The sequence below is a fragment of the Oryctolagus cuniculus genome, unplaced genomic scaffold (assembly GCF_964237555.1).
Source record: "Oryctolagus cuniculus unplaced genomic scaffold, mOryCun1.1 SCAFFOLD_52, whole genome shotgun sequence".
Lineage (NCBI taxonomy): Eukaryota > Metazoa > Chordata > Mammalia > Lagomorpha > Leporidae > Oryctolagus > Oryctolagus cuniculus.
The window spans coordinates 795,517-821,737 of NW_027208350.1; the positions used below are offsets into that span (position 1 = coordinate 795,517).

A 26,221-nucleotide genomic window follows, 5' to 3' on the forward strand; every position below is an offset into this window, starting at 1 on the left:
CATACAGATATGTGATAAGAAGATATTATGAATTATTGAAAGTCAAAAATTAAGTTATTTTGGTGAAATGATATGGACAAATTATCAAAACATTCATTTCTAAAACTTACATGATAGAAAATTTGAATCATCCTATATCAAATTAATAATTAATATCAAGTTAATAGAATCCATAGTTGAAAAATTTCTTCAAAGAAAACTAGCCTAAGAAAGCTTCATTGGTCATTTTTATGGAAAACACGTATGGCAAAAATAACAGCTATACCAGTGATGCCACTCTTTTACACTCTTCCAGAGGACTAAGAACAAGTAACACACACACACACACACACACACACACCCCACCCTGGAAAAAAAATGAAAAGGAAGTATCTTCCATCTGCTGGTTCACTCCCCAAATGACCACAGTGACTGGGGCTGGATCAGGTTACAGCCAGGAGCCCAGGAGCATCTGGGTCTCCCAAGCAGATACCGGGGCCCAAGGACTTGGGCCATCTTCTACTACTTTCCTCGGCCACAGCAGAGAGCTGGATTGGAAGTGGAGCAGCCAAGTCTCAAACTGGAGCCCATATGGGATGCCAGCACTGCAGAAGGCAGCTTCATCTGCCATGCCACAGTGCTGGCCCCTGGAACTACTTTAAAAAAAATATTTATTTATTTATTTGAAATTCAGAGTTACACAGAGAGAGGAAAGGCACAGAGAGAGAGAGAGAGGACTTCTATCCACTGGTTCACTCCCCAATTGGCCACAATGGCCAGAGCCGTGCCCATTCAAAGCCAGGAGCCAGGAGCTTCTTCTGGGTCTCCCATGGGATGCAGGGGCCTAAAGACTTGGGCCATCTTCTACTGTTTTCCCAGGCCAAAGCAGAGAGCTGGATCTGAAGAAGAGCAGCTGGGACTAGAACCAGCGCCCATATGGGATGCCAGCCCTTCAGGCCAGGGTGTTAACCCACTGTACCACAGTGCCAGCCCCTGGAACTACTTTTTTGAGACTGTAGTCTTCTGGTCTACAGCCTGTACAAAGTTCCAGATATTTTGGGGCATGTCTTTCATTTGAACTTTTCACTACTTCCTCCAGATGAAATTCAGGGAGTGGAAGGAATGAAGTACTGGGTAAGTTTTTGGGAGTCTACCCAACATTAGAACCAATTCTCATGCTTTTAGACCCTAGAGTACCCTTTCCTCACCTATGTATAAGCAACACCTATAGGAGTGCCTGGGACACAGTAGGTGTCAAATAAATTTCCTTCACAAGAAAGATGCTATTCATTTTTTATGTAAATATTACATACTAATTGTAAAGAAAAACTTACACACACAGAAAAGTCAAACAAAAAGTACCTGATAGTCCACCAACCCTGAAACAACCATCATTAAGTTTCCAGAGACTACTTCATTCGTCCCTTCAAAGTTCACATAAATATAGAATATTGCATAGTTTTACACCATATGCTACATTTGCATGTTTCCATTTTTCCAGTCTTCCCCTCCTCCCTTCTCCCCACATCTCTTCTCCCTCAAGGTAACCAGTATTGATACCTGGTGTATAGTCTTCCATTGTTTTCTCCATGCACATCCAATCTCATACACACAGAAGTACATAATACATGGTATAATCATTAACAAAAACGGAACCTTGTGTATATACATTCCTGCTATAAAGCAATTATTTACCAAAACATTGTGGAACTATCATGAAGTTCTCCCATACAGACAGAACTCATTTTAAAAATTATCCTCATGCAGCTTCAAAATAAGGATTTATCACAATTTATCTAGTAATGAGTGCTTACTTTTCCAAATGGGGCTTTTCTCCCTCTCCCTCTAAACAATACTTCAGGAAACACTCTTATTTGTCTTTTTTTTTTTTTTTACAGGCAGAGTGGATGGTGAGAGAGAGAGAGACAGAGAGAAAGGTCTTCCTTTGCCATTGGTTCACCCTCCAATGGCTGACACAGCCGGCCCGCTGCGGCTGGCGCACCGCACTGATCCGAAGGCAGGAGCCAGGTGCTTCTCCTGGTCTCCCATGGGGTGCAGGGCCCAAGCACTTGGGCCATCCTCCACTGCACTCCCTGGCCACAGCAGAGAGCTGGCCTGGAAGAAGGGCAACCGGGACAGAATCCAGCGCCCCGACCAGGACTAGAACCCGGTGTGCCGGCACCGCTAGGTGGAGGATTAGCTTTTTGAGCCATGGCACCGGCCCTATTTGTATTCTTATGCATTGATATTATTTTTATTTCCATGGGAAAAATTCTCAAAATTGCATCTTCTAGGTCAAAGGATAAATATGTATATTTTAAATAGTTTGCATTGCTGGACTGCTGGTACAAATACAAGCTAGAACACTTAGGTAAGAATACATGGTTATTTGTATAAGCTGCTCCCTTAATTTTATGAAAACCTCTTAGGGGCTGGCCCTGTGGTGTACTAGGTTAATCCTCTTCCTGCAGTGCTGGCATCCCATATGGGCTGCTCACTCCACTTCCGATCCAGTTCTCTGCTAAGGTGCCTGGGAAAATAGCGGAGGATGGCCTAGGTCCTTGGGCCCCTGCACCCACATGGGAGACCCGAAAGAAGCTCCTGACTCCTGGTCGGCTCAGCTCCGGCCATTGTGACCATTTGGGGAGTGAACCAGTGGATGGAAGACCTCTCTCTCTCTCTGTGTATGTGTCTCTATTTCTCTCTGTAACTCTTTCAAGTAAATAAATCTTTTTTTAAACAAAACACTTAAATACTTTTTTGATATTTAAATGTGACATTTCCCAAAATAAACCAAAGTTCCTCACAAACAAGCAAAAAAACAAAAATACACATGTCCCCCAAGTCCAATTAGCAACAGATCTCTTGATTTTTTTCTATCTCCATGAGTGGAAGCTTGATCTCATTGGAAGTTTAGTCTGCGTTTCCCTGAGTACTACTTGGGTTCAAATCTTCTCACAGGTTAATGGCCATTTGGAGTAGTAATGAAGGCTTTTCCATTTTCAGTACATTTATAGAGTTTTTCTCCAGTGTGAATTTTTTATGATAAAATATGAGAGCTGGCTGAATACTTTCCTATATTCACTACATTCATAAGGTTTTTCTTTGGGTGTGTTCTCTGATGTTGAATGACCTATAGCGAAAGGCTTTTTCACATGTGCCACATTCATAGGGTTTTTCTTTTTTAATGATTTCTCCCTCAAAGTGAGTTCTGAAGTCTGCCTTATGGATTTGATGTCTTCTGGATCCTTGCCAATTACCTTCCCCAAGTAGGTATCTGTAATCAAATCCAAATTTTTTGTGAACCCTTCCTCTTGTGTTTGGAATTTTCTGTAGGGCTCTTCCATGACAACTTTTGGTTCTGGAAAAGGAACAGATCCAAATCTAAAGCCTCTTTGACCAGTGGGCATTTTCTTTTGTGTAACAATCTTTTGACTCAAGTGACTCTCCAGACTATTTTGCAATCTCAAAATCCTGTCATTCCATGTCCATAATCTTCCCATTCTGGAATCCCATAGGCCACTTTCTGTGAGTTTCTCTACTATGGCTTCCTGTGATAAATCTTCAGAAGTATCCTCTGTTAGTACAGCATTCCTGGTTGTAAGTTTAGTTTCCAAGTCTAGGGAGGGAAAAAGAGAAAATCAAATAACTTCTACTTCCTAAGCTGAAGAAATCTCACTAAGTGAGATAAATCATGTGAAAAATGGACTGGTAAATGAACATTTGGTTTTAATTGCCGTAAACTGACCTTACTTTCTAGGAAGAAAAAGGTAGGATTAAGGGAAGGTGGTTGAGCAAATAATCAAATTGGCTCATTCAGTGATATTTTCTCCTATTAAAAAAAATCCATGGAGCAAGCATTTAGCTTAGTGGTTAAGATGCTGGTTAAGATACCTGCATCTCACATCAGAGTACCTGCATTTGACACCTGACTCCAGCTTATGCCTCATGCAGACCCTAAAGGCAGTGGTGATGGGAGACCAATGCCTGCAGATTCTCCATGAAATGTGTGAGGCTAAATAGTTAAGAATTTTCAATAGCCTCATATGGAAAGACAGATTTGAATATAGGGTGACCAAAGGGGTCATCCCTGGGACTCACAGGGTTTGCCTGGAACTTCAAGGTGAAATGCTCTAAGGACAGGATGAATAAAAAAAAAAAAAAAAAAAAAAAAAAACAGAGCAGGTTGTTCAAGGAATAATCAGCTCAGTTAAATTTCCAAGTGAATCAAAGTAGCTGAGGATTGATAGAACCCCTAATACAGCAGCCAATCAAAAGTAAATATTATTTCTTGGTGGGAAAAGATTATATATTACACAATTTCAAATTACTGCTATAGGTTTTAATAGCCAATTCTTGAAAACCAAAATAGGCATACACAAGGAGACAAAAGTCACTTGAGAAAAAAGGCAAAAAGAAATAACAGAAACATATCTAAAATCAATCTATATATTTTAATGACCATAAACTTTAGAATTAATCTGTAAAATTGTTTATTTTTAAAAGATTTACTTAATTTATTTGAAAGGCAGTGTTACAGAGAGAGAGAGATTGATTGAGAGAGATCTTCCATCCACTGGTTCACTCCCCAAATGGCCACAATGTCCAGGGCTGGGCCATGATGAAGCCAGGAGCCAGGAGTTTCAATTGGGTCTCTGTCGCTCCCCCTCTTCGTGGAGGAACGACACAGGACCCTGCGCTGTTCTTTTGTCCGCTCGGCCCTCCCCGGGTTTGCTGCTGGTTCTTCCCGGGTTGGCTACTATCCCTTCCACCTCCGTGGAAGGGCAGTTCCCCCTGGCCGCATTCCCCACTTCCACAGGGGAGCGGCACACCGCCGGCCGGCTTTCTCGGGGGCTGCACGGGTTCCCTTAGATGTTCCCCTTAGATGTTCCTCGTGCATGCCGTTTCTCTCCTCCTTTATAGTCCTCCTCTGCCAATCCCAACTCGGCTGCCCACACGCCGAGTACGCTGCTCTCCAATCAGGAGCAAGTCCTACAGTTAATTGGTTGAACTGGAGGCAGCTGTGCGGAAGCTGTTTACTTCTCTCCCAGCGCCATATTGTGGGAGAGCAGATGCATAGAATAAGTCTTAATTCGAGTAACTTAGTCTAGTCCGGATTGCTCCCCACAGATCCCCCTTTCTTTTTATTTTTTAGCGTTGATACGCGCCTGTCTTCGGTGTCCCGCGGCACACACTCTGCTCTACTTGCTAGAGTTGCCACAGGCTCTTACAAGTCCTATCAGGCAAACCGAATCCGGGTCCTCTCTTCGCCATGTTGTGAGGAGGTTTTTAGGCGCTGATGCGTGCCTGTGTTCGGTGCCCTGCAGCGCATGCTCTGCTCTGCTAGAACTGCCTGCAGGTGTTCACAAAACCTATCAGGCAAACCGAATCCAAGCCTTCTCATTGCCGTATTGTGGGGGAGACTTATTAGTGTTGGTTTGTGCCTATCCTCGGTGACCTGCAGCTCATACTCTGGTCGAGCTGCTTGCTGGCGCTTACCGCCTTAATTAGGCAGACCGAATCCAAGCCTCCTAATGGTTGTATTGTGGGGAAGCCTTACTGATGTTAATTCGTGCCTGTCTTCGGTGACCTGCGGCGCATAAGCTGCTAGCCGCCCAGGTGCTCATCGCCTCACTAATCGGGCAGACCGAATCCAAGCCTTCTAATTGCCATGTTGAGGGGAGGCCTCTCTATTTCTCTATTTCTCTATCTCCGGGCATTCCTATTTCTCCCATTCTACTTCCATCTTCCAGCATTCCTATTTTTCTCATCTTACTTCTAAACTTCTGTTTCTCTTATCCCTGCGGCTTTCCGGCACCTCGCCCCGCCGGCGGGTTCCCGGCTCTGCGCCGCTTCAGCCCGCGTGCCTCTCTCATCTGAGCAGCTTCCGGGCTTTGCGCGGCTCGGCTTCGCGCGCTCCGCGGTCTCCACGCTTAACCCTTTCGCGTCTGAACCACGGCCTATGCCAGCCCCGTTCCCTATCTACTTGTGCCCCGCACGCTCTCTCTGCGCACGGCAGCCTCCGCGAGTCACACAGCGTGTAGCTTACGTGTCCGCCACTAGCATTCAATCTAAGTTCCCCGGGCTAGCCTGGCGAATTCAACCCAGCATACGTCTCCGCCCCACGATTTGGCTTCCCGTCCTTTGCTCCCCGGGCTAATCAGACGGACCCCAATCTGGCTCACGTTTCAGCTTCTGGTTTCAACTTTTCGCCCCCTATTCCCGGGCTAACTTGAGAATCTCAAAGTGGCTTTCGTGTCCGCCTTGGCCTGCCCCCCGCGGCTTCAATTTCCCTAACATTTTTCTCTACCCGGTATGTTTCCTTAAGTTTTCTTCCAACAATACTCCTCCCTCATTTCTCCTGGCCTCTCCCCACAGTCCGCGTCCGAGTCTGTTTGTTCTAGCTTTCACTTTCGCTTTTGACCTTAGAGATTTCTCCCAGCTTCCCCCCGTAGTCCGTATCTGAGTCTATGCCTAGGCTTTCAATAGCTCCTTCCGGCACCTTTATCGTCCGGCTTTTCCCTAGGCTGTTTCGAGTCTATGCCTAGGCTTTCAATAGCTTCTTCCGGCTCCTTTTTCGTCCGGCTTTTCCCTAGGCTGTTTGCTAGTTTCTCTCTCCGATATTTTCCCTAGTTCTTCCCGTTTCTTCCCTCCTAAGTTTCCTATCCGTCCTAGGTTTCCTAATCCGAGTCAGGTTTCCTATCTGTCCTAGGTTTTCTATCCGAGTCACGGCACCATTATGTCGCTCCCCCTCTTCGTGGAGGAGCAACACAGGACCCTGCGCTGTTCTTTTGTCCGCTCGGCCCTCCCCGGGTTTGCTGCTGGTTCTTCCCGGGTTGGCTACTATCCCTTCCACCTCCGTGGAAGGGCAGTTCCCCCTGGCCGCATTCCCCACTTCTGCAGGGGAGCGGCACACCGCCGGCCGGCTTTCTCGGGGGCTGCACGGGTTCCCTTAGATGTTCCCCTTAGATGTTCCTCGTGCATGCCGTTTCTCTCCTCCTTTATAGTCCTCCTCTGCCAATCCCAACTCGGCTGCCCACACGCCGAGTACGCTGCTCTCCAATCAGGAGCAAGTCCTACAGTTTATTAGTTGAACTGGAGGCAGCTGCGCGGAAGCTGTTTACTTCTCTCCCAGCGCCATATTGTGGGAGAGCAGATGCATAGAATAAGTCTTAATTCGAGTAACTTAGTCTAGTCCGGATTGCTCCCCACAGGTCTCCCATGTGGGAGCAGGGCCCAAGGACTTGGGCATCCTCTGCTGCTCTCCCAGGCACATTAGCAGGGAGCTGGATTGGAAGTGGAGCAGCCAGTACTTGAACAGGAGTCCATATGGGATGCCAGCACTACAGGAGGTGCTTACACTCATTAGGCCACAACACCGACCCCCCCAACCCATAAACTTTAAAATAACCATAACAATGTTAGGTAGGAAGGCAGAAATTTAGCCTGTGTTTGTGAGAAAGGCCTGAAAACCAGCACCTACTGCAGAAGCTCCAGAGCCCAGTATTTTGCACTTCAAAGTCCTGCTCAGGTAGTCCCAGCCCTTCCTCACAAGGAAAGCTCCCAGGAGTATTCTCTCCTCAGGACCAAATGGGTTACCTGACTGATAACATGAGGCAATAAAACCTTCACAGACCCCTAAGGGAAGCCTCTCTACTCTGCTCCAGCCAGCAAATCTGGGGAAGAAGTTGCTAATTTTCACCCAGCAAACCCTTCAGTCAGGACTCTCCCTCTTTCGTCCTGGAGGAGAGGGGGAGGTGGGTAAACAGACTCCCTTAAAAACCTAGGGAGTCCAAATGGACTGTGTGCTCAGCCCTCTGCCTCTCTGCTGAGCCATCTGCCTGGCTGGGCCTGGCCTGGCCTGCCCAGGTGTATTCTCTCCACTCAACCATGTAACCTCACTCTACCCCAGTTTGAGTGACTGGGCACTCTATCTGTCCCTTCCATTCTGATGGATGCCCTATCCCTAATAAAACTTTATCACTTTGCTGTCTCATGCCTTAATTCTTTCTTGCATGAAGACAAGAACCCAACAGCTTCCATGGCCTTTTCTCTGGTGACAACAATATTCAAGAACATTAAGAAAATATTAATAATTTCATCAAAGAATTAGAAAGCACAAGGGCCATGCCTGGGAAGGCAGTGCAGGATTGCCTGGGTGCTTGGGCCTCTGCCACTCGTGTGGGAGACCAGGAAGGAATTTCTGGCTCCTGGCTTTGGCGTGACCCATACCTATCTGGTGCAACCACTTGGAGAATGAACCAGCAGATGAAGATCTGTCTCTCCCTCCCTCTGTTGCTCTGCTATTCAAAACAGGTAAATAAACAAATCTTAAAAAGAATTATAAAATACAAAATAAAAACCAAATGGAGGGCTAGCACTGTGGCACAATGGGTTAAAGCCCCAGCCTGCAGCACTGGCATCCCATATGGGCACTGGTTTGAGTTTTGGCTGCTCTGATTTAGATCCAGCTCTCTGCTAATGCACCTGGGAAGGCAACAGAAGATGGTCCAAGAGCTTGGGCCCCTACACCCAGGTGCGAGACCCAGAAGGAACTCCTGGTTCCTGCCTTTGGACAGGCCCAGCCTCAGCCATTGCAGCTACATGGGGAGTGAACCAGAAGATGGATCTTTTTCTTTCTCTGTAATTCTGCCTTTTAAATAGAAAATATTTAAAAATATATAGAGAGAGTCTATGGGAAAAGACAATTAAGAAAAAAAAAGTAAGGATTTCAAAAAAAATTTTACACCAAAATAAGCTTATCTTTTAATTCTATTATTCCACAAACTGTTTGAAGTACTCTGGTATACTTGGGAACACAGGATTCTTTTTTTTTTTAAGATTTATTTATTTTATATATTTGAGAGTCAGAGTTACACAGAGAGAGGAGAGGCAGAGGGAGGTCTTCCATCCTCTGGTTCACTCCCCAGTTGGCCGCAATGGCCAGAGCTGTGCTGAACCAAAGCCAGGAGCCAGGAACTACTTCTGGGTTTCCCACATGGGTGCAGGGGCCCAAAGACTTGGGCCATCCTCGACCGCTTTTACCAGGCCATAGCAGAGAGCTGGATTAGAAGTGGAGCAGCCAGGTCTTGAACCAATGCCCATATGGGATGCCAGTGTTTCAAGCTAGGGCATTAACATGCTGCACCATAGCGCTGGCCCCAGGATTCTTAACTTATCAAAAATATCCACCAAAAATGAAGGTCAGGGACTGGCGCTGTGGCACAGCAGGTTAATTCCCTGGCCTGAAGCGCTGGCATCCCATATGGGTTCCAATTCTAGTCCCGGCTGCTCCTCTTCCTTTCCAGCTCTCTGCTGTGGCCTGAGGAAACAGTGGAAGATGGCCCAAGCCATTGGGCCCCTGTGTCCATGCGGGAAACCTAGAAGAAGCTCTTGGCTCCTGGCTTCAGATCAGCACAGCTCCAGCCATTGCAGCCAATTAGGGAATGAACCATCGGATGGAAGAGCTCTCTCTCTCTCTGCCTCTCCTCTCTGTGTAATCTGACTTTCAAACAACTAAATAAATAAATCTTAAAAAAAAAGAAGGTCAAATAAAGACCTTTTGTGGCAACAAAAACAAACAAAAAACTCCAACCAAACCAAACCAAAACAAAGGACAGTCTTTGAAAGAATACCTGAACAAAAGGAAATGCTAATGTGGGTTTATTATCCCAGATAAAGCTCAGAAATGAAGAAAAAAAGTGAACATAAAGGAATGATAGAAATAAACATAAAGTAATAATAATAACATCTGATGAGATCTGAGATACACAAAATTAAAATATATAACTTCAATAAAATATAAGTGAAGGTAAATGGAATAAGCTATTATAATTTCCTTCTATCTTGGAGAGGAGAGAAACTTGTATTAAATTGTTGATTCAAGAAGGCATGTTATAATCTCAGTTTTAATTACTAAACAATTAAAAACTGCATAATTAGCAACTGACTAATAATTACCAAGGAAACAAAAAGAACAATAAGAGGTAGTACATCTAAAGGTAGACATGGATGGAAGGAAAAAGAATACAGAATAGGCAAGAGACTTTCACAATTAGATGGCAGAGCTAGATACGATGTAAGCATATTAGTTGCGAATGGACTAAACACTCCAAAAAACATAGACTGTCAGATTGGTTTAAAAAATTAACAGGGGCCAGTGCTGTGGCGCATCCATCGGGTTAAAGCCCTGGCCTGAAGTGACTCCCCTATGGGCACTGGTTCTAGACCAGGCTGCTTCTCTTCTAATCTGGCTCTCTGCTATGGCCTGGGAAAGCAGTAGAGGATGGCCCAAGTCCTTGGGCCCCTGCACCTGCGTGGGAGACCTGGAGGAATCTCCTGGCTCCTGGCTTCAGATCAGCTCAGTTTCCGATTGGCTCAGCTCCAGCTGTTTTGGCCAATTGGGGAGTGAAGCAGTGGATGGAAGACCTCTGTCTCTACCTCTCTCTGTAACTCTTTCAAATAAATAAAATAAATCTTTTTTTTAAAAGAAGGGGGGGCAGTGCTGTGCTGCAGTGGGTTAACACCCTGGCCTGAAGTGCCAGCATCCAATATGGGCACTGGTTCTAGTCCTGGCTGCTCTACTTCCCATCCAGCTCTCTGCTATGGCCTGGGAAAGCAGTAGAAAATGGCCCAAGCCTTGGGCCTCTGCACCGGCATGGGAGATCAGGAAGAATCTCCTGGCTCCTGGCTTCAGATTGGAGCAGGAGCTTTATTACAGCCAATTGGGGAGTTAACCAGCAGATGGAAGACCTCTCCCCCCCCCCCGCCTCTCCTTTCTGTGTAACCCTGACTTTTAAGTAAATAAATAAATCTTAAAAAATAAAATTAATGCATGTTATTTATAAAAGAAATACATAAAAATTAGAAGTGAAAAGATGAAAAGAGGTAACAGCAGAGAAAACAATAACCAAAAAGAGGATGTTTTAGTGATATTAATATTAGACAAAACATGGCCAGCACCGCGGCTCACTAGGCTAATCCTCTGCCTGTGGCGCCGGCACACTGGGTTCTAGTCCCAGTTGGGGTGCTGGATTCTGTCCCAGTTGCTCCTCTTCCAGTCCAGCTCTCTGCTGTGGCCTGGGAAGGCAGTGGATGGCCCAAGTGCTTGGGCCCTGCACCCACATGGGAGATCAGGAGGAAGCACCTGGCTCCTGGCTTCGGATCGGTGCAGCGCACCGGCTGTAGCAGCCATTTGGGGAGTAAGCCAATGGAAGGAAAACCTTCCTCTCTGTCTCTCTTACTGTCTAACTCTGCCTGTCAAAAAAAATTAGACAAAACAGACTTTAAGGAAAAAAACCATGAACAAAGATAAGAACTAGAATCCACTTGTCTTTCCAAGACCATGATCCTAACTAAGTTACTATCTCTTGCCTAGACTGTTTGAACAACCTCTTAACCTAGCCTGCTTTATGTCACTCAATCAGAGTTGTTTCCTAATAGTCTTTTATTGAAATTTTTCCATGCTCTGCACTCACTTGGATTAGAACCCAAGCTCCTGACCATCATCTGCAAAGCCCTGCAGGGGCAGCTTCCCTCCAGGTCCAGCTTTACTCCCTACCAGTCTCCGCCTCCCTTGAGTTTCCATAGCAGCAAATCCCTCCTTATTTAGGATGTATTATAATCCTTTTCCTATCAGGTATTTTGCATTGCTATTCCCTTTGCCTGGCAAGATGATCTCTCCACTTCCCCAGGATGGCTGCTCTGACCTTTCATGGCCCAGTTTAAATGTCCCATCTCCAGAAGCTGCCCTTGTCCACTTGATCTGAGGGAAACACTTTCACCCCCATCCCAGTTACTATTTCATGTTCTCCAGCTTGTCTCAAAACAGAAAGGCATTAAATACTAAGTGGGTACTGCATTTTGATTCTCAACTGATGCATTTCTTGTTTGTACTCTCAATTAGTTAAGAACTGGAGGGAAGAAAGTTCCCCTCAAAATTTCAGCAGGCTTGCAAGTGAAAAATCAAAACTTAAGTTCTAGTTTGAAATAGGTTTACCTTAAAAGAAGCATTTTAGCTTAAAGAAATAAGGTTAGCATAAGAAAACATTTTTAGGAAATGAAGGAAGGCCAGATAATGGTGAAACAAATAAGCAAAACAGAATTAACTGGAAAGGATAAAGTGATAGGGATATTTTGTGCATGTTCTAATAAAAAGGAAGAAAAAATCTGAAAATTAAGAAAGCAGAGTAGGTGGGATAGGAAACCAAAAGTAGGGAACAGAGAGGAGAGGCAGAGATGAAGAGGATGGGGCAGGGTGGGGGGAGATTTTTTGCTTTGAGACAACGTTGAGCAGAGGTACTCCCCAAAATATTTCAGATATTCCATTGAACATTCCCCAGTGATATTATTTGAAATAAAACCTTTTTCTTGATTCTGATTAATTTACCTGGATAGGGGCCTCTTGAAATTTCTCTCAGCACTGCCCAGGGTCCTTTTCCATTCTCCAAATGAGATTTCATATCTGGTATGAAAACTGCAAGCCCTGTTCAAAAATAAATAAATAGGATTTGATTGATGTTGTGAGAACTACTGCCAAATTCAGTCTCAGTTCTCAATTTTCTACATAGAGTGGCTATTACAGAAAGATACAGAGCTGCACTGTCCAATACAGTTGCTAATAGCAATGCATGACAGTTTAAACTAGACTTTAAATTAAATTAAAAATCCAGTTCTTTAGGTGGAGCAAATTTGAACTGCTCAAAAGCCACAAGTGGCTTGAATGTGTGATATAGGCTAGCAAAGATACAGGTTTCTGGTTTGTTTGGTTTTTTTTAAGATTTATTTATTTGAAAGTCAGAGTTACACAGAGAGTGGAGAGGCACAGTGAGAGAGAAAGGTCTTCCATCTGATGGTTCACTTTCCAATTGGCCACAATGGCTGGAGCTGTGCCGAACCAAAGCCAGGCACCAGGAGCTTCCTCTGGGTCTCCCATGTGGGTGCAGGGGCCCAAGGACTTGAGCCATCCTCTACTGCTTTCCCAGGTCATAGCAGAGAGCTGGATTGGAAGTAGAGCATCCGGGTCTTGAACCAGCACCCATATGGGATGCTGGCACTTCAGGCCAGGGTGTTAACCTGCTGTACCACAGCACCAGCCCCACAGATTTCTGTTTTTTAGATTTATTTTTATTTATTTGAGTGGTTACAGAGAGTTACAGAGAGGGAGAGGAAGAGACAGAGAGGTCTTCCATCCAATGGTTCACTCCCTAATTGCCTGCAATGGCCTGAGCTGAGCTGATCCAAAGCTAGGAGCCAGGAGCTTCTTCTAGGTCTCCCTCATGGGTGCAGGGCCCAAGGACTTGGGTCATCTTCCACTGCTTTCCCATGCCATAGCAGAGAGCTGGATCTGAAGAGGAGCAGCCGGGACATGAACTGGCACCCATATGGAATTCCAGTGCAATAGGCAGAGGCATAGAGCCTCTCTATCATAGCAGAATATTCTATTGTACAGTAACAATCTAGAGAATTATAAAGGTATTTATCTCAAGAGAGCTTAATACTATGGTTTCATGTGATAATGAATCATGGGAATAATTCAAATAAACACAAAATGGGGGGGCCAGCACTGTGGCGTAGTGGGCAAAGCCTCCGCCCACAGTGCCAGCATCCCATATGGGCACTGGTTCAGGTCCTGGCTATTCTACTTCAGATCCAGCTCTCTACTGTGGCCTGGGAAAGCAGTGGAGGATGGCTCAAGTCCTTGGGTCCCTGTACCCACATGGGAGACCTGGAGCAAGCTCCTGGCTCCTAGCTTCAGGTTGGCACAGCTCCACCTGTTGAGCTCATCTGGAGAGTGAATCAGCAAATGGGAGACTGCCCCTGCCTGCCTCTCTGGAATTCTTATTTTCAAATAAATAATAAATAAATAAATATTTTTTTTAAAAAATGGTTGTAGGTGTTTGGCATAGTGGTCAAGATACTGCTTAGGACACCCACATCACATCAGAGGCCTGAGTTTGAATTCTGTCTCAATTTCCAATGTACATCCTGGGAGGTAACAGGTGATGGATCAAGTAGTTGGGCCCCTGTCATCCATGTGGGAGGCCTAGGCTGAGTTCTGGATTCCTGGCTTCAGCTTGGTCCAGCTCTGGCTGTGAGACATCTGGAGAGTGACAAGTAGATGGAAGATTTCTCTCCCTCTCGCTCATTCTGTTTTTCAAATTAATTATTAATTAAAAAGAAAATGGACACATTTGTTTTCTTTCTTTTTAGAAGCACTGATAATTCCTTTATGGAACAGATGAGAATAAACTTTGGAACTAGATTCCCAAAAAAAAAAAAAAAAAAAAAAAAAAAAAATATTGAAAGGACTTCAAAAAGTTCATGATAAATGGAATTAAAAGATACAAAAATAAAATGTTATTTCTCAACATGAGCTTACAAGTTGAAGATACTTGTAAACAATGATACCAGCCACTTAGTCCAACATGAAAGAACTGAGGGCTCTGGGATTTTAACCACATCACTGTAGCTTTTTAACTGAGAAAAATGGGCATTCTTTAAGATCTTTTAAGATTAGGAAACAAAAACAAGTCAGAAGGAGCTGTAAGGTGGATGCCTGATGTTTTCCCTAAAAACACTCACAATACTGCCCTTGTTCAACAAGCGGAATGAGGAGGAGCATTACTGTGGTGAAGGACACTCTGGGAAAGCTTCCCTGCATGGTTTTTCAGCTAAACTTTGACCAACTTTCTCAAAAACATTCTATAAGTAGACGTTATTGTTCTTTAGCCTTTCAGAGAAAGTCAACATACAAAATGCCTTAAGCACCCCCAAAATCTGGCTACCATGACCTTTGCTCTGATGAGACCACTTCCACCTTCAGTAGTTATTGCTTTGTCTGTGCTCTGCCTTCTGGATTATACTGGTAAAGACATGTTTCATCTCCTCTTACAATTCTCGAAAGAAATTGATCCAGTTTTACAATTTCCTATGGTAGTCTCTGCTCTTATCTGGGGCTGATCTGGGGGATCAAGTGGAAATTCTGCTCCACTTTATTTTTCAGTCAGAACTAGGCAGACTGAGGCAATTGGGATGTTTAGGGATGGCTACTGTTGTGCTACTGTCAGGTCTCTTTAATTAAAGCACAAGCAAGATTAATTTTTCCCTTACAAATTGTCATGGATTGCCTGCTGCTAATGTGTTCATCTTTAACATCACCCTGCTGCTTTTTAAAATGAGTTTTCTATTAGTAAACTGATTTCTCTGGAGGCATTGTCCCAGAAAACTTTTTTTTATTTTTTAATTTTATTTATTTATTTGAGAGGGAGAGTCACAGACAGTGAGAGGAAGAGACAGAGAGAAAAGTCTTCCTTTTGTTGGTTCACTCCCCAAATGGCTGCAATGGCTAGAGCTGAGCCAATCAGAAGCCAGAAGCCAGGAGCCAGGAGCTTCTTCAGGGTCTCCCATGCAGGTGCAGGGGCTCAAGAACATGGGCCATCTTCCACTGCTTTCACAGGCCATAGCAGAGAGCTGGACTGGAAGAGAAGCAGCGGGGATGACAAGTGGCACCCATATGGGGTGCTGGCATCGCAGATGGAGGATTAACCTACTGTGCCGTGGTGCCAGCCCCCCTGAAAATTTTTAATAAGCATAAATGATTTCATCATTCTTCCAGCCCATGCTTCAACATAAATATGATGTTTGTTTTGTTTCAATTTTAGCAGAATTTAGAATTCAGGTGCTCTGTTAGGATCTCCTTTCAAACTGATGTCTTATCCTCAAACTAGAACCTATTCAGACATGTTACAGCAAGTCAGTATGAGCTTATTTTGGTGTAAAAATGTGAAATCCATGTAGTTTGTCATAATACACATTTCCATAAACTTTCTGAAGACCCCTTGCAGTTATTATTCTACAATAAGTAGATCATTTAGTTAAGAATGACGAACAGCACGATGACCAACAATGTTCTCTAAAGATTCAGAGAGCTTGACACCTAAACTCAAACCTAAAATTCAGTTAGGTACTTTAGAAGCTCTGTATCCTCAGTAAACTGAGTCAAGGGGGAAAATTTATCAACATATAAGAGGAATTAACCTTACCCAGGGAGACACGATTCCTGTAATTCTCTAGCATCACATCCTTGTGCAGGTTGCTCTGTGTAGGGTCCATCAATCTCCATTCCTCCAATGTGAAGTCATATCATTAAAAAGATGTGAAGCCACATCTTTAAAAGTCAGTGATTCCTAGAATAAATAAATCGTGATCACCCAGAGACTATACTAACACCCCTGTTAGGCAGAATAACATGTATAAAACTGGAGAAAAACTCCAGAAATTAGAATCACCAAATGATTATGTATGCTAACTGCTTAATCCTTATAGGACATATAGATCTCTCCAGTGATAAGAACTTAAAACCATAAGAGGAAGCCTATTCCATCTTTGGAGTTCCATCTGCGAGTAGTTTTACCAAATTCAAATTTGGTTTTCTAGAAACTCTACATATTGATCCTCCTATACTTTCTGGAGGCAAACAGCATGGCTTTTTCCTTCTCTAGAAAGTCTAAAATATTTGTTTACAGCTAGTCGTTTCTACCCAAATAACCTGCTATCTCAGAAAACCCTGACTTGTGTAAAAGATCTTCTTTCAGTTCTAATCTGTAGAATATGGCTTAATAAAAGATACTGCATCAATTAGATCACAGATACAAAATGCTATAAGCTCTGAGACAGAAAAGAACACATGAGACTTTGGGGGGCAGTTCTTTGGTTAGGATATGAAATATGTACAAATGCTTGTATAAATAATGGAAGAATGAGTCCAAAGTATTTTTAATGATGAACTACTGCTGGTGCCGTGGCTCAATAGGCTAATCCTCCACCTTGCAGCACCGGCACACTGGGTTCTAGTCCCGGTCGGGGCACCGGATTCTGTCCCAGTTGCCCCTCTTCCAGGCCAGCTCTCTGCTGTGGCCCAGGAGTGCAGTGGAGGATGGCCCAAGTGCTTGGGCCCTGCACCCCATGGGAGACCAGGAGAAGCACCTGGCTCCTGCCTTTGGATCAGCACGATGCACCAGCCACAGCACACCGGCCGCAGCACGCCAGCTGCGGCAGCCATTGGAGGGTAAACCAATGTCAAAGGAAGACCTATCTCTCTCTGTCTCTCTCTCACTGTCCACTCTGCCTGTCAAAAAAAATGATGAACTACTGAGAGAAGGAGGAAACAGAGTAGAGAAAACTGAAATAGAACCTAGGCTCTTTGGAATATTTCTTGTTTCGTATATTTGACTTTTGAACTGTGGAAATATTTTATATTGTTTTAAAACAAGGATTAAACTTCAAGAAAGCAATCTAGTAGACTACAACCAGCTGGAATAGCATACCCATTTATCAGAGAGGAACTATTCTGAGTGATTTTAACACAGTAATTTTTCTGTACCTCTGAGTAAGAACTCCAAAACAAAGACAGTAACAAAAACAAGACATTTTCAGTAAGCAATCTTATTGGTAGTAGAAGTAGAAATGATATTCTGTAACTTTTGTGTGTGCAGTGCTGGATAAAGCAAATTAGTCTATCACTGTTCCTAAAAACTAATCAATTTGGTATGGGAGAACAAAGATATAAAGAGGAAGATATAAATATAATACTGATGAGATTAGGTTAAAAACTCCATGGTTCTGAACTTGAAGTCTCAGTACAGACTCATGAAATATTTCATGTTCAAGGGAAAGAACTAGCTTTAACAATATGAAATAAGAATGCATTATGCTGGGGCTGGCATTGTAGAGTAGCGGGTAGGATCACCACCTGCAGTGCCGGCATTCCATATGGGCACTGGTCCGAATCTGGGCTGTATCACTTCCAATCCAGCTTTCTGCTATGGCCTGGGAAAGCACTAGAAGATGGTTCAAGTCCTTGGGCCCCTGCACCTGCATGGGAGACCCGGAAGAAGCTCCTGGCTCCTGGCTTTGGAAAAGCACAACTCTGGCTGTTGCAACCAATTGGGGAGTGAACCATTGCATGGAAGACCTTTCTCTCTCTCTCCCTCTCTGCCTCTTCTTCTCTCTCTTTGTAACTCTGACTTTCAAATAAATAAATAAACCTTAAAAAATTAATAATGATATGAGCCTTAACCTCTGAAAATTAGGGATGCATATGACCAGGCTATAATACATTACTAAACCAACATAGAACTACTGATCAAGTGTTTCTTACAAAACTTGTATTTCAAAGTCACTGTTAAAACACTTTTTTTTAAATCAGATTAATACCTATTCCAAGCACATATACACTTGAATGTCCTTAGGTAAAATTAAAATATTCAACATAACATCTAATTTCTAGTCTTGTCTTTTACAGCTTTCCAACTTGATTCAGTAGCTTAGTCACTGTTCACTACTTCAAAGCCTGCCCGTAAGCTCTCTTCTCACCAGGATACCCTCACAAATACTTTTTGACAAGTTAAATCCCACCTATAATTGGGTAACAGCTTAAATCTATTCTCATGAATTTTCTGTTGACCAACTTAGCTAACACTAATGTCCCAACTGAAAGATTCTTTAAGAAAAAGATCTATTTTTAATTTTTTTTTAAAAAACATTACTGTTTATTTTATTTTAGCGGATATCTCCATCTCCTGGTTTATTTGCCAAGTGTTCCAACAACTAGGGCTGCACCAGGCTGGAACCAGTAGCTGTGAATTTTTGGAAAGTGAATCTTCTAATAGATTGTATTTTACCATGATGAACCCAAATTTCCTGTGTCAAACTGTTAGGTTCAGTTTCCAGAGAGGGTTGGGTGAGGCAAAGTCCCAAACTTCAGAAGTAGAATACACGCAAATCAATACAGCAGGTTGGAAACAGAGGAAATCTTAACACACCAGAGGTCCAATGGAAAAAAAAAACTACAGCAGCCATGATCTCTGCTTCTGTGTTTCCCTCTCCAGAAAGAGTCGAGTCCGGCAAAGACATATCTGCAGAAGACAGGAAGTCACACAAACCAATATCGCTAGGGAGTTTCAGATACAAGTGAGCATGATCTACCTAAGGGAACACAAGAGTAATGTTCAAGATGAGAGAAGACCAAAGACTTTTGGTCCAAGAGATCTTGAAATCTATTGTAATAATTATTTTCTGTAATTGTTTTAAAAATTGATTCTAAAGGCAGAGAGAGAGAGAGAGAGAGAGAGAGAGAGAGAGAATGAATGAATGAATGTCAACCACTGGTTCACTGCCAAATGCCTGCAAAAGCCAGGACTGGGCCAGGTCAAGGTTGGGAGCCAGGAAATCAATCTCTCTCCCATATGGGTGGCAGAGACTGAATTATTTGAGCCATCATCTGCTGCCTCCTGGAGTGAGCATTAGCAGGAAGCCAGAACCTGGAACAGAGCCAGTACTTTATCCCAGGCACTACAATATGGGATGCAGGCATTCCAGGCATCTTATCTGCTACACCTAATGCCCATCCCAGATCTCAAGATTTTAATACTATTACAGGTAGTTACAGTTAGCAGGCCAGACATTGTACAAAGATTTTTTTTTAAAGATTTATCTATTAACTTGAAAGGCAGAGTTACAGAGAGGCAGAGAAAGAGAGAGGGGTCTTTCATCTCCAAATGGTCACAATGGCTGGAGCTGAGCCAACCTGAAGCCAGGAGCTTCTTCCAGGTCTCCCATGTGGGTGCAGGGGCCCAAGGACTCATGCCACCTTTCTACTGCTTTCCCAGGCCACAGCAGAGAGCTGGAATGGAAGTGGAGCAGCTGGGACTCAAACTGCTGCCCAAATGGGATGCTAGCACTGCAGGAAGCAGCTTTACCTACTAAGCCACAGAGCTGGCACCAGAGTTTAAAAAATACTCTTGGGGCTGGAATTATTTTATAGTGGGCAAAGCCACCACTTGTGACACCAGCATCCCACATGAGCATTTCTTCAAGTACTGGCTGCTCCATGCTTGCACCAGGGAAAGTAGTGCAAAGTGGCCCAAGTACTTGGGCCCCTGCCACCCATGTGGGAGATCCCTGGCTTCAGCCTGGCTAAGCCCCAGCCATTGTGGCCATTTGGAGGAGTGAACCAGTGTATAGAAGATGTCTTTCCAGCTGGCGCCATGGCTCACTAGGCTAATCCTCCACCTGCAGTGCCGGCACCCCAGGTTCTAGTCCCAGTTGGGGTGCCGGATTCTGTCCCAGTTGCTCCTCTTCCAGTCCAGCTCTCTGCTGTGGCCTGGGAAGGCAGTGGAGGATGGCCCAAGTGCTTGGGTCCTGCACCCACATGGGAGACCAGGAGAAAGCACCTGGCTCCTGGCTTCGGATCGGTACAGCATCCGGCAGTAGCAGCCATTTGGGGAGTGAACCAATGGAAGGAAGACCTTTCTGTCTAACTCTGCCTGTCAAAAAAAAAAAAAAAAGTCTCTCTTTCTCCCTCTCTTTAAATAAATCTTAAGATAAAAAAAACTATCATTTAATGTTCACATCAAGCCAACGGAGATTATATTTATATTCCATATATAAGGCAAGAGAGGTTTACAATAAGGAAACTACATATTTAAGGTCATGCAGATACATGACTTCTAATCAATGTAATTTCTTTCTTTTTTCCTTAAAAGATTTATTTATTTTATTTGAAAGGCAGTTACAGAGAGAGAGAGAGAGAGAAACAGACTGAAAGATCTTTCATCCTCTGGTTCACTCCCCAAATGGCTGCAATGGCTGCAACTGGCAGATTAAGCCAGGATCCAGGAGTTTCTTCCAGGTCTCCCACATGGATGCAGGGGACCAAGCACTTGAGTCATTCTTCACTGCTTTCCAGGCCATTATCAGGGAGCTGGGTCAAAAGTGGACCACAGGCAGAGAGTTAACTCAATACGCCACAGTGCCAGCCCCTAATCAATGTAATTTCAAAGCTCATACCTTTCCCACTAAATCAACTTGCTGTATAAAGTGGAAGAAAATTCAATGTTTCTTTGACACAGTCACCCTCTCATTAAACAAAGACATATTCCAAGAATATCTTTTTCCTTCCTTTTGTGTGAAAAGTCAATTTTTAAAAAATATTTCTGTTTTATTTGAAAGAATTAGAAGAGAGAGAGAGAGAGAGAGAGAGAGATCTTCCATCTGTTGGTTTGCTCCCCAAGTGGCTGCAATATCCAGAGCTGGGCTGGGCTGAAGCCAGGAGCTTCATCTGGATCTCCCATGTGGATGCAGGGGCCCAAGGACTGGGGTCATCTTCCACTGCTTTCCCATGCCATTTGCAAGAAGCTGAATTGGAAGTGGAGCAGCCAGGAATCAAACCAGTGCCCACATGGGATGCCTGCATTGCAGGCAGCAGCTTTACCCATTACATCACAACACTGACCTTGAGTCAATTTCTTAAAATTTCCAGAGACTGCAGTTTCACTAAAGTGAACACCACAACTTCAAAATTTAAATACTGGATACCTTGACATTCCCCCTCTAATCTCATATTCAAATAATTTTTAATCTCTCTTTCTACATAAGGCAAATCAAAATAAACAAGACACAGGGATAACAAGAATAATAGAAAATAAAGTGGAATTCAATGCACAAAGCATTGAGTAGTCTTTTTATATTGAAGACACATGCCCATTCAAGGTTTTATACTATGGAGGAGTAGGGTGGTGGAGATCTTGTTCAGACGTGCCTGGCACTGATTCTGCTTTTCCACCTGTATAAAGGAGGTAACTTGCTACTGCTGAATCTGGTTCAAGAATCAGAAGCACCCGATGTATAACATTTCCTTATACCCCCTGGTAGAGACTGTTAACACAAATTCTTCCAGGATGGGACCGTAAGACTCAGGAACAAAAGGGCAATGACAGAAAAAATATTTTTCAAAGATTTATTTATCTTATTTGAAAGGCAGAGAGAGAGAGAGAGAGAGAATACTCCATTCACTGGTTCACTCAAATGGGTGCAATGGCAGGAGCTGGGCCAGTCTGAAGCCAGGAGCCAGGAGCTTTATCCAGGTCACTCACATCCGAGCAAAACCCAAGTACCTGGGCCATGTTCCACTGCTTTCCCAGGTGCATTGCAGGGAGCTGGATTGGAAGTGGAGCAGCTGGGGCTCAAACCAGTGTCCACGTGGGATGCTGGTGCTGCACATGGCGGCTTTACCAGCTATACCACATCAGCCCTGAAAGAACAAGTATTGAGTTTTGGAAAACTCTAACTTGTGTAATTAAATGTTCCCTCATTTAGGGACTCTGTTATGCTTAAACATACTGAGTCTGCACCTGCCATGAATGGGTACCTTACTCCCCATAAGGTTTAACAGCTTGCCCTATAAATAGAGCAGAACTAAATCTAATTTTAATATAGACTATGCCAATCAGAACCTCATCTGAATGATACTTGCAATAGTTAACCAGTACTTTGCTGAAAAGCAAGAATTAAAATACATAAAGCAAGACTGTCATAAATGCAAAGAACATTAGAGATACAGAAGTTAAGCAGATGTGAATATAATAAAACTAACATCTAAAAGTTATTTTCAGGCACTCAGGGAGCATTTGCTAAGATCTGACACAGACCACAAAGAAAAAGTTACAATCAAAAAGAAGAAACTAGGGTTGGTGCTGAGGTGTAGTGGGTAAAGCCACCACCTGCAGTGCCGGAATCCCATATGGGCTCCGATTCGAATCCTGGCTGTTCCTCTTCTGATCGGTTCTCTGCTATGGCCTGGGAAAGCAGTGGAGGGTGGCCCAAGTCCTTGGGCCCCTGCACCCATGTGGGAGACCTGGAAGAAGCTCTTGGCTCCCGGCTTCAGATCAGTGCAGCTCTGGCCATTGTGGCCAATTGGGGAATGAGCCAATGGATGGAAGACCTCTCTCTCTCTCTGCCTCTCCTCCTCTCTCTGTGTAACTCTTTCAAGTAAATAAATAAATCTTTAAAAAATAAAAAGAAATTGAATAGAGTACATTCTCTAAACGTGATGCAATAGAATACAAATGTAAATGGAAGTTTGGACCAGAGGAATTTTTTTTTGGCCTTGAACTTAAAATAGGTACTCCTTAGTAGCTACTAAGTCAAAAATAAAATTTTAAAATTTAATTGCCAGTGAGTTAGGAAATGAAAGTATTATACATTAGACATACATGATTGCTGCCAAAGTTTTAAGGAGATTGAATTTATATCCCTAAATATTTTCAGGTAGGATTTTGGCAAAGAGCAAAAACATTATGTGTTCAAAATAAAGAAGAAAAACACTTAGCAAGGTAGCCATAAGAAAACTAAGAGGTAAAAATGATAAAGGAAGAAACTAATGAATTAAAAAAAAGCAAATAAAAAACAGGTGACAAAGCAAAGATCTGATTCTCTAAATAATGAAATCTAGAAGCCACTGGCTAAAGCAGGAAAAAACAAAACAAAACAAAACAGAAAAAAGAGGCTATAATAAACATTTTTTTTCTTTCTTTTTTTTTTTTTTTTTTTTTGACAGGCAGAGTGGACAGTGAGAGAGAGAGAGACAGAGAGAAAGGTCTTCCTTCTTGCCATTGGTTCACCCTCCAATGGCTGCCACAGCTGGCGCGCTGTGGCAGGCACACTGCACTGATCCGATGGCAGGAGCCAGGTGCTTCTCCTGGTCTCCCATGGGGTGCAGGGCCCAAGTACTTGGGCCATCATCCTCCACTGCCTTCCCAGGCCACAGCAGAGAGCTGGCCTGGAAGAGGGGCAACTGGGACAGAATCCAGCGCCCCACTGGGACTAGAACCAGGTGTGCCGGCGCCGCAAGGTGGAGAATTAGCCTAGTGAGCGGCGGCGCTGGCCTATAATAAACATTTAAAAACTGCATGCCAATAAAAATAAACTTCTCAAAGGATAATTTGTTTAAACATGTTCTGTAGCTGGAGGCAGGTGTTTGGTGCTGCTTGGGAGACCAGAGACCAATATTTGAGAGCCTGGGTTTGAGTCTCAGGTCCTGATTCCAGCTTCCTGCTGATGTGCAGCCTAGCAGACAACAGGTGGAAGACCTGGACTGAGTTCTGAGCTGTGGGCTTTGGCCTGGCCCAGCCATAGTGCTAGCAGGCATCTGGGGGAGTGTCTGTCTTCCCTGCCTTTCCAATTAAATAATCAGATCTGTAAAGATGAATCAAGTCTCACTTGGCAACACACTCTGTAGATTATGCTTGTAAAATATGTTTCACTACCAGGCTGTGCAATTAGCACATTTAAAATTGTAGACGCAGAAAACGTCATGCTAGTTAAAGGTCAGTATTATTCAGCTTTGTATCAGTCGATATCAACATACCCACAGGAAGAAAAGGCTGCAGGTGACCAAGCCAAAACTCTCCTGAGACCTCAGGGGCTGTGTTTCCCACTCCTCATGTTCTATATGGTCCAGGTGGACAGTGAGAAGCGGCCACACACAGTGCGGAACCAGCCTAAAGGAGGAGAAACTTCCCTCGCTTGTCTAGACCCCAAGTCGGTGCAGTCGTCTAAGAGCGATGAAGGACCCCACATTCCTGAAGCAGCCTGCAGCGGCCAAGAATGCCACCGTCAGCTCACGGGGGCGACAGGTGATGTACCCGTGATTCTCCGAAATGCCCCCAAAATGGGCCCGCAAGGAAGAGCGGTGCAGGCTGCCCAAAGGGAAACCGAGGTCCACCTGCCGGCCTCATCCTCACTCCTTAACCCGCTCTGGGTTCCCCTCCAGGAAGGGCCAGCCCAAGCCCAGGCCCCACGTCCGAGCCTGGCAGGACTCCCGACCCCGGAGAGGAGGCTCGGGACCCGGTTGAGCAGGAGTCCAGGGCGAGGGATGCCCAGACAGAGACGGTGCCTGGGGAGCTGCCCAGCCCCAATCATGTCCCTCACAGGTGGGCGGGCCCGGGTCTGCCCGGGTCCGGGGTGCCAGAGCGAACGGCCACGCCCCGGATGCCGCCGCGAGCCAAGCGCTTAAGGAGGAGTGGAGAGTGAAAGAGGCCTGGCGCCAGGGCAACGACTACCTTACCTGGTGGTCTCACTGAGGACAACTGAGGACGCTCTCAGAGCAGGGCGGGAACGCTTCCAGCAATGGCGCCAACTCGGTGGGCGAAATGCCAAGCAAGCCAGTGCGCCTGCGCCAATGCGGGACTGGAACTGCAATGCCCAGAATCCTCCGCACGTGTGGCTCCGCCCCCTTACAGCAGCCTTTGTGAGGAAGTTGACTGTGTTTAACCCTGCTCTTTGGGGGACCTCTGTAATTCAGCTGAACACCCTGTTCTCTGATCCTTGGAAGCTGAATGGGCAACCCAGACTTCCACCCTCACCTGACTGTGGAACAGATTAGTTACTGCAGTGGTTATGTCAGCGTGTGCAAAGCCTAGGCACCTGCTGATACTGAACCTCTCCTCAGTCTCAACTGGAGCCCTGTGGGAAGCAGGAATAATGAGCTTCCTCCACTCCCAGCCAAGGTGTTATCAGCGGTGGCTTATTGGGGCGCCTGAAATATTATCCCTGCTCAACACTAACAAGGGACTCCCCCTCCCCAAAGCTGCCAAGGGAGGCCGGGTCAGGAGCTTGGAATTCCACTCTCAGCCACAGCCAGGTAAGTGACTTTCTTACCCACCAGACTGGTGCCAGGTGAGGCTGGCTTGCTATAAACCCGAGGTTTAAGTAACATCCAGGTTAGCATAATACTCAAAGTGCACCCAAATTTAGCATGAATCCACAAATTCAAGAAGGTAAGAAAATGCCCAGCAAGATAACACACAAAGAAATCCGCTCTGAAAGATAATAACCCCCGGAGAACTCAAGACAAACCCTGACAACAGCAAGAGAGGAGACAAAGCCATGCAAGTAACAGCAACAACACGTTCAAATACCAGTAGATTTCTCATGAGACAGCTGGGAGGCCAAAAGGAAGCGGAATGTTTTTCAAGCACTGAAGAAAACAACTGTCAACTCAGAATTCTCTATTAAAATACACATAGGATTTTTCTATGAAAAGATACATAGGAATCAAAGCATTCTCAGATAATGGAAAACAAAGATAATTTATCATGGGCAGATCTACTCTAAAAGAATGGCCAAAAAATTGGGGGTACAAGTAAAAAATTTCAGTCATAGGAACCTGACAAAATTCATTACCAGCTGTGACAGGCAAAATAATATCCTCCCAAAGATGTTCACGTCCTAATCCATGGAATTCGGAAAAGGAGCTTGGCAGATGTAATTCAATTAAGATACGATTAAGAAGGGGAGAGTACACCAACTTATCCAGGTGGACACAATACAGCTATCTATGGCCCTTTAAAGTGGAGATCCTCCCTTCGCTCTGGTCAGAGGGGGATGCAACTATGGGAGA

The 26,221-nt window shown here is 44.4% G+C and overlaps 1 protein-coding gene and 1 pseudogene across 1 annotated transcript; both read right to left on the minus strand.

Annotated features, from left to right (window-relative positions):
• Positions 1-964: 964 nt before the first annotated feature.
• LOC138848297 (zinc finger protein 624-like) lies at positions 965-24,950 on the minus strand. The gene is made up of 4 exons (XM_070067827.1): positions 24,887-24,950; positions 16,023-16,166; positions 12,368-12,463; positions 965-3,598 (listed from the first exon to the last, which is right to left on the minus strand). Exons 2-4 carry the CDS (start codon positions 16,090-16,092, stop codon positions 2,991-2,993), a joined length of 774 nt encoding a protein of 257 aa, XP_069923928.1. The 5' UTR covers positions 16,093-16,166; positions 24,887-24,950; the 3' UTR covers positions 965-2,990.
• The window catches only part of LOC138848298 (zinc finger protein 286A-like), a 31,394-nt pseudogene continuing 30,068 nt past the window's right edge, over positions 24,896-26,221 (minus strand).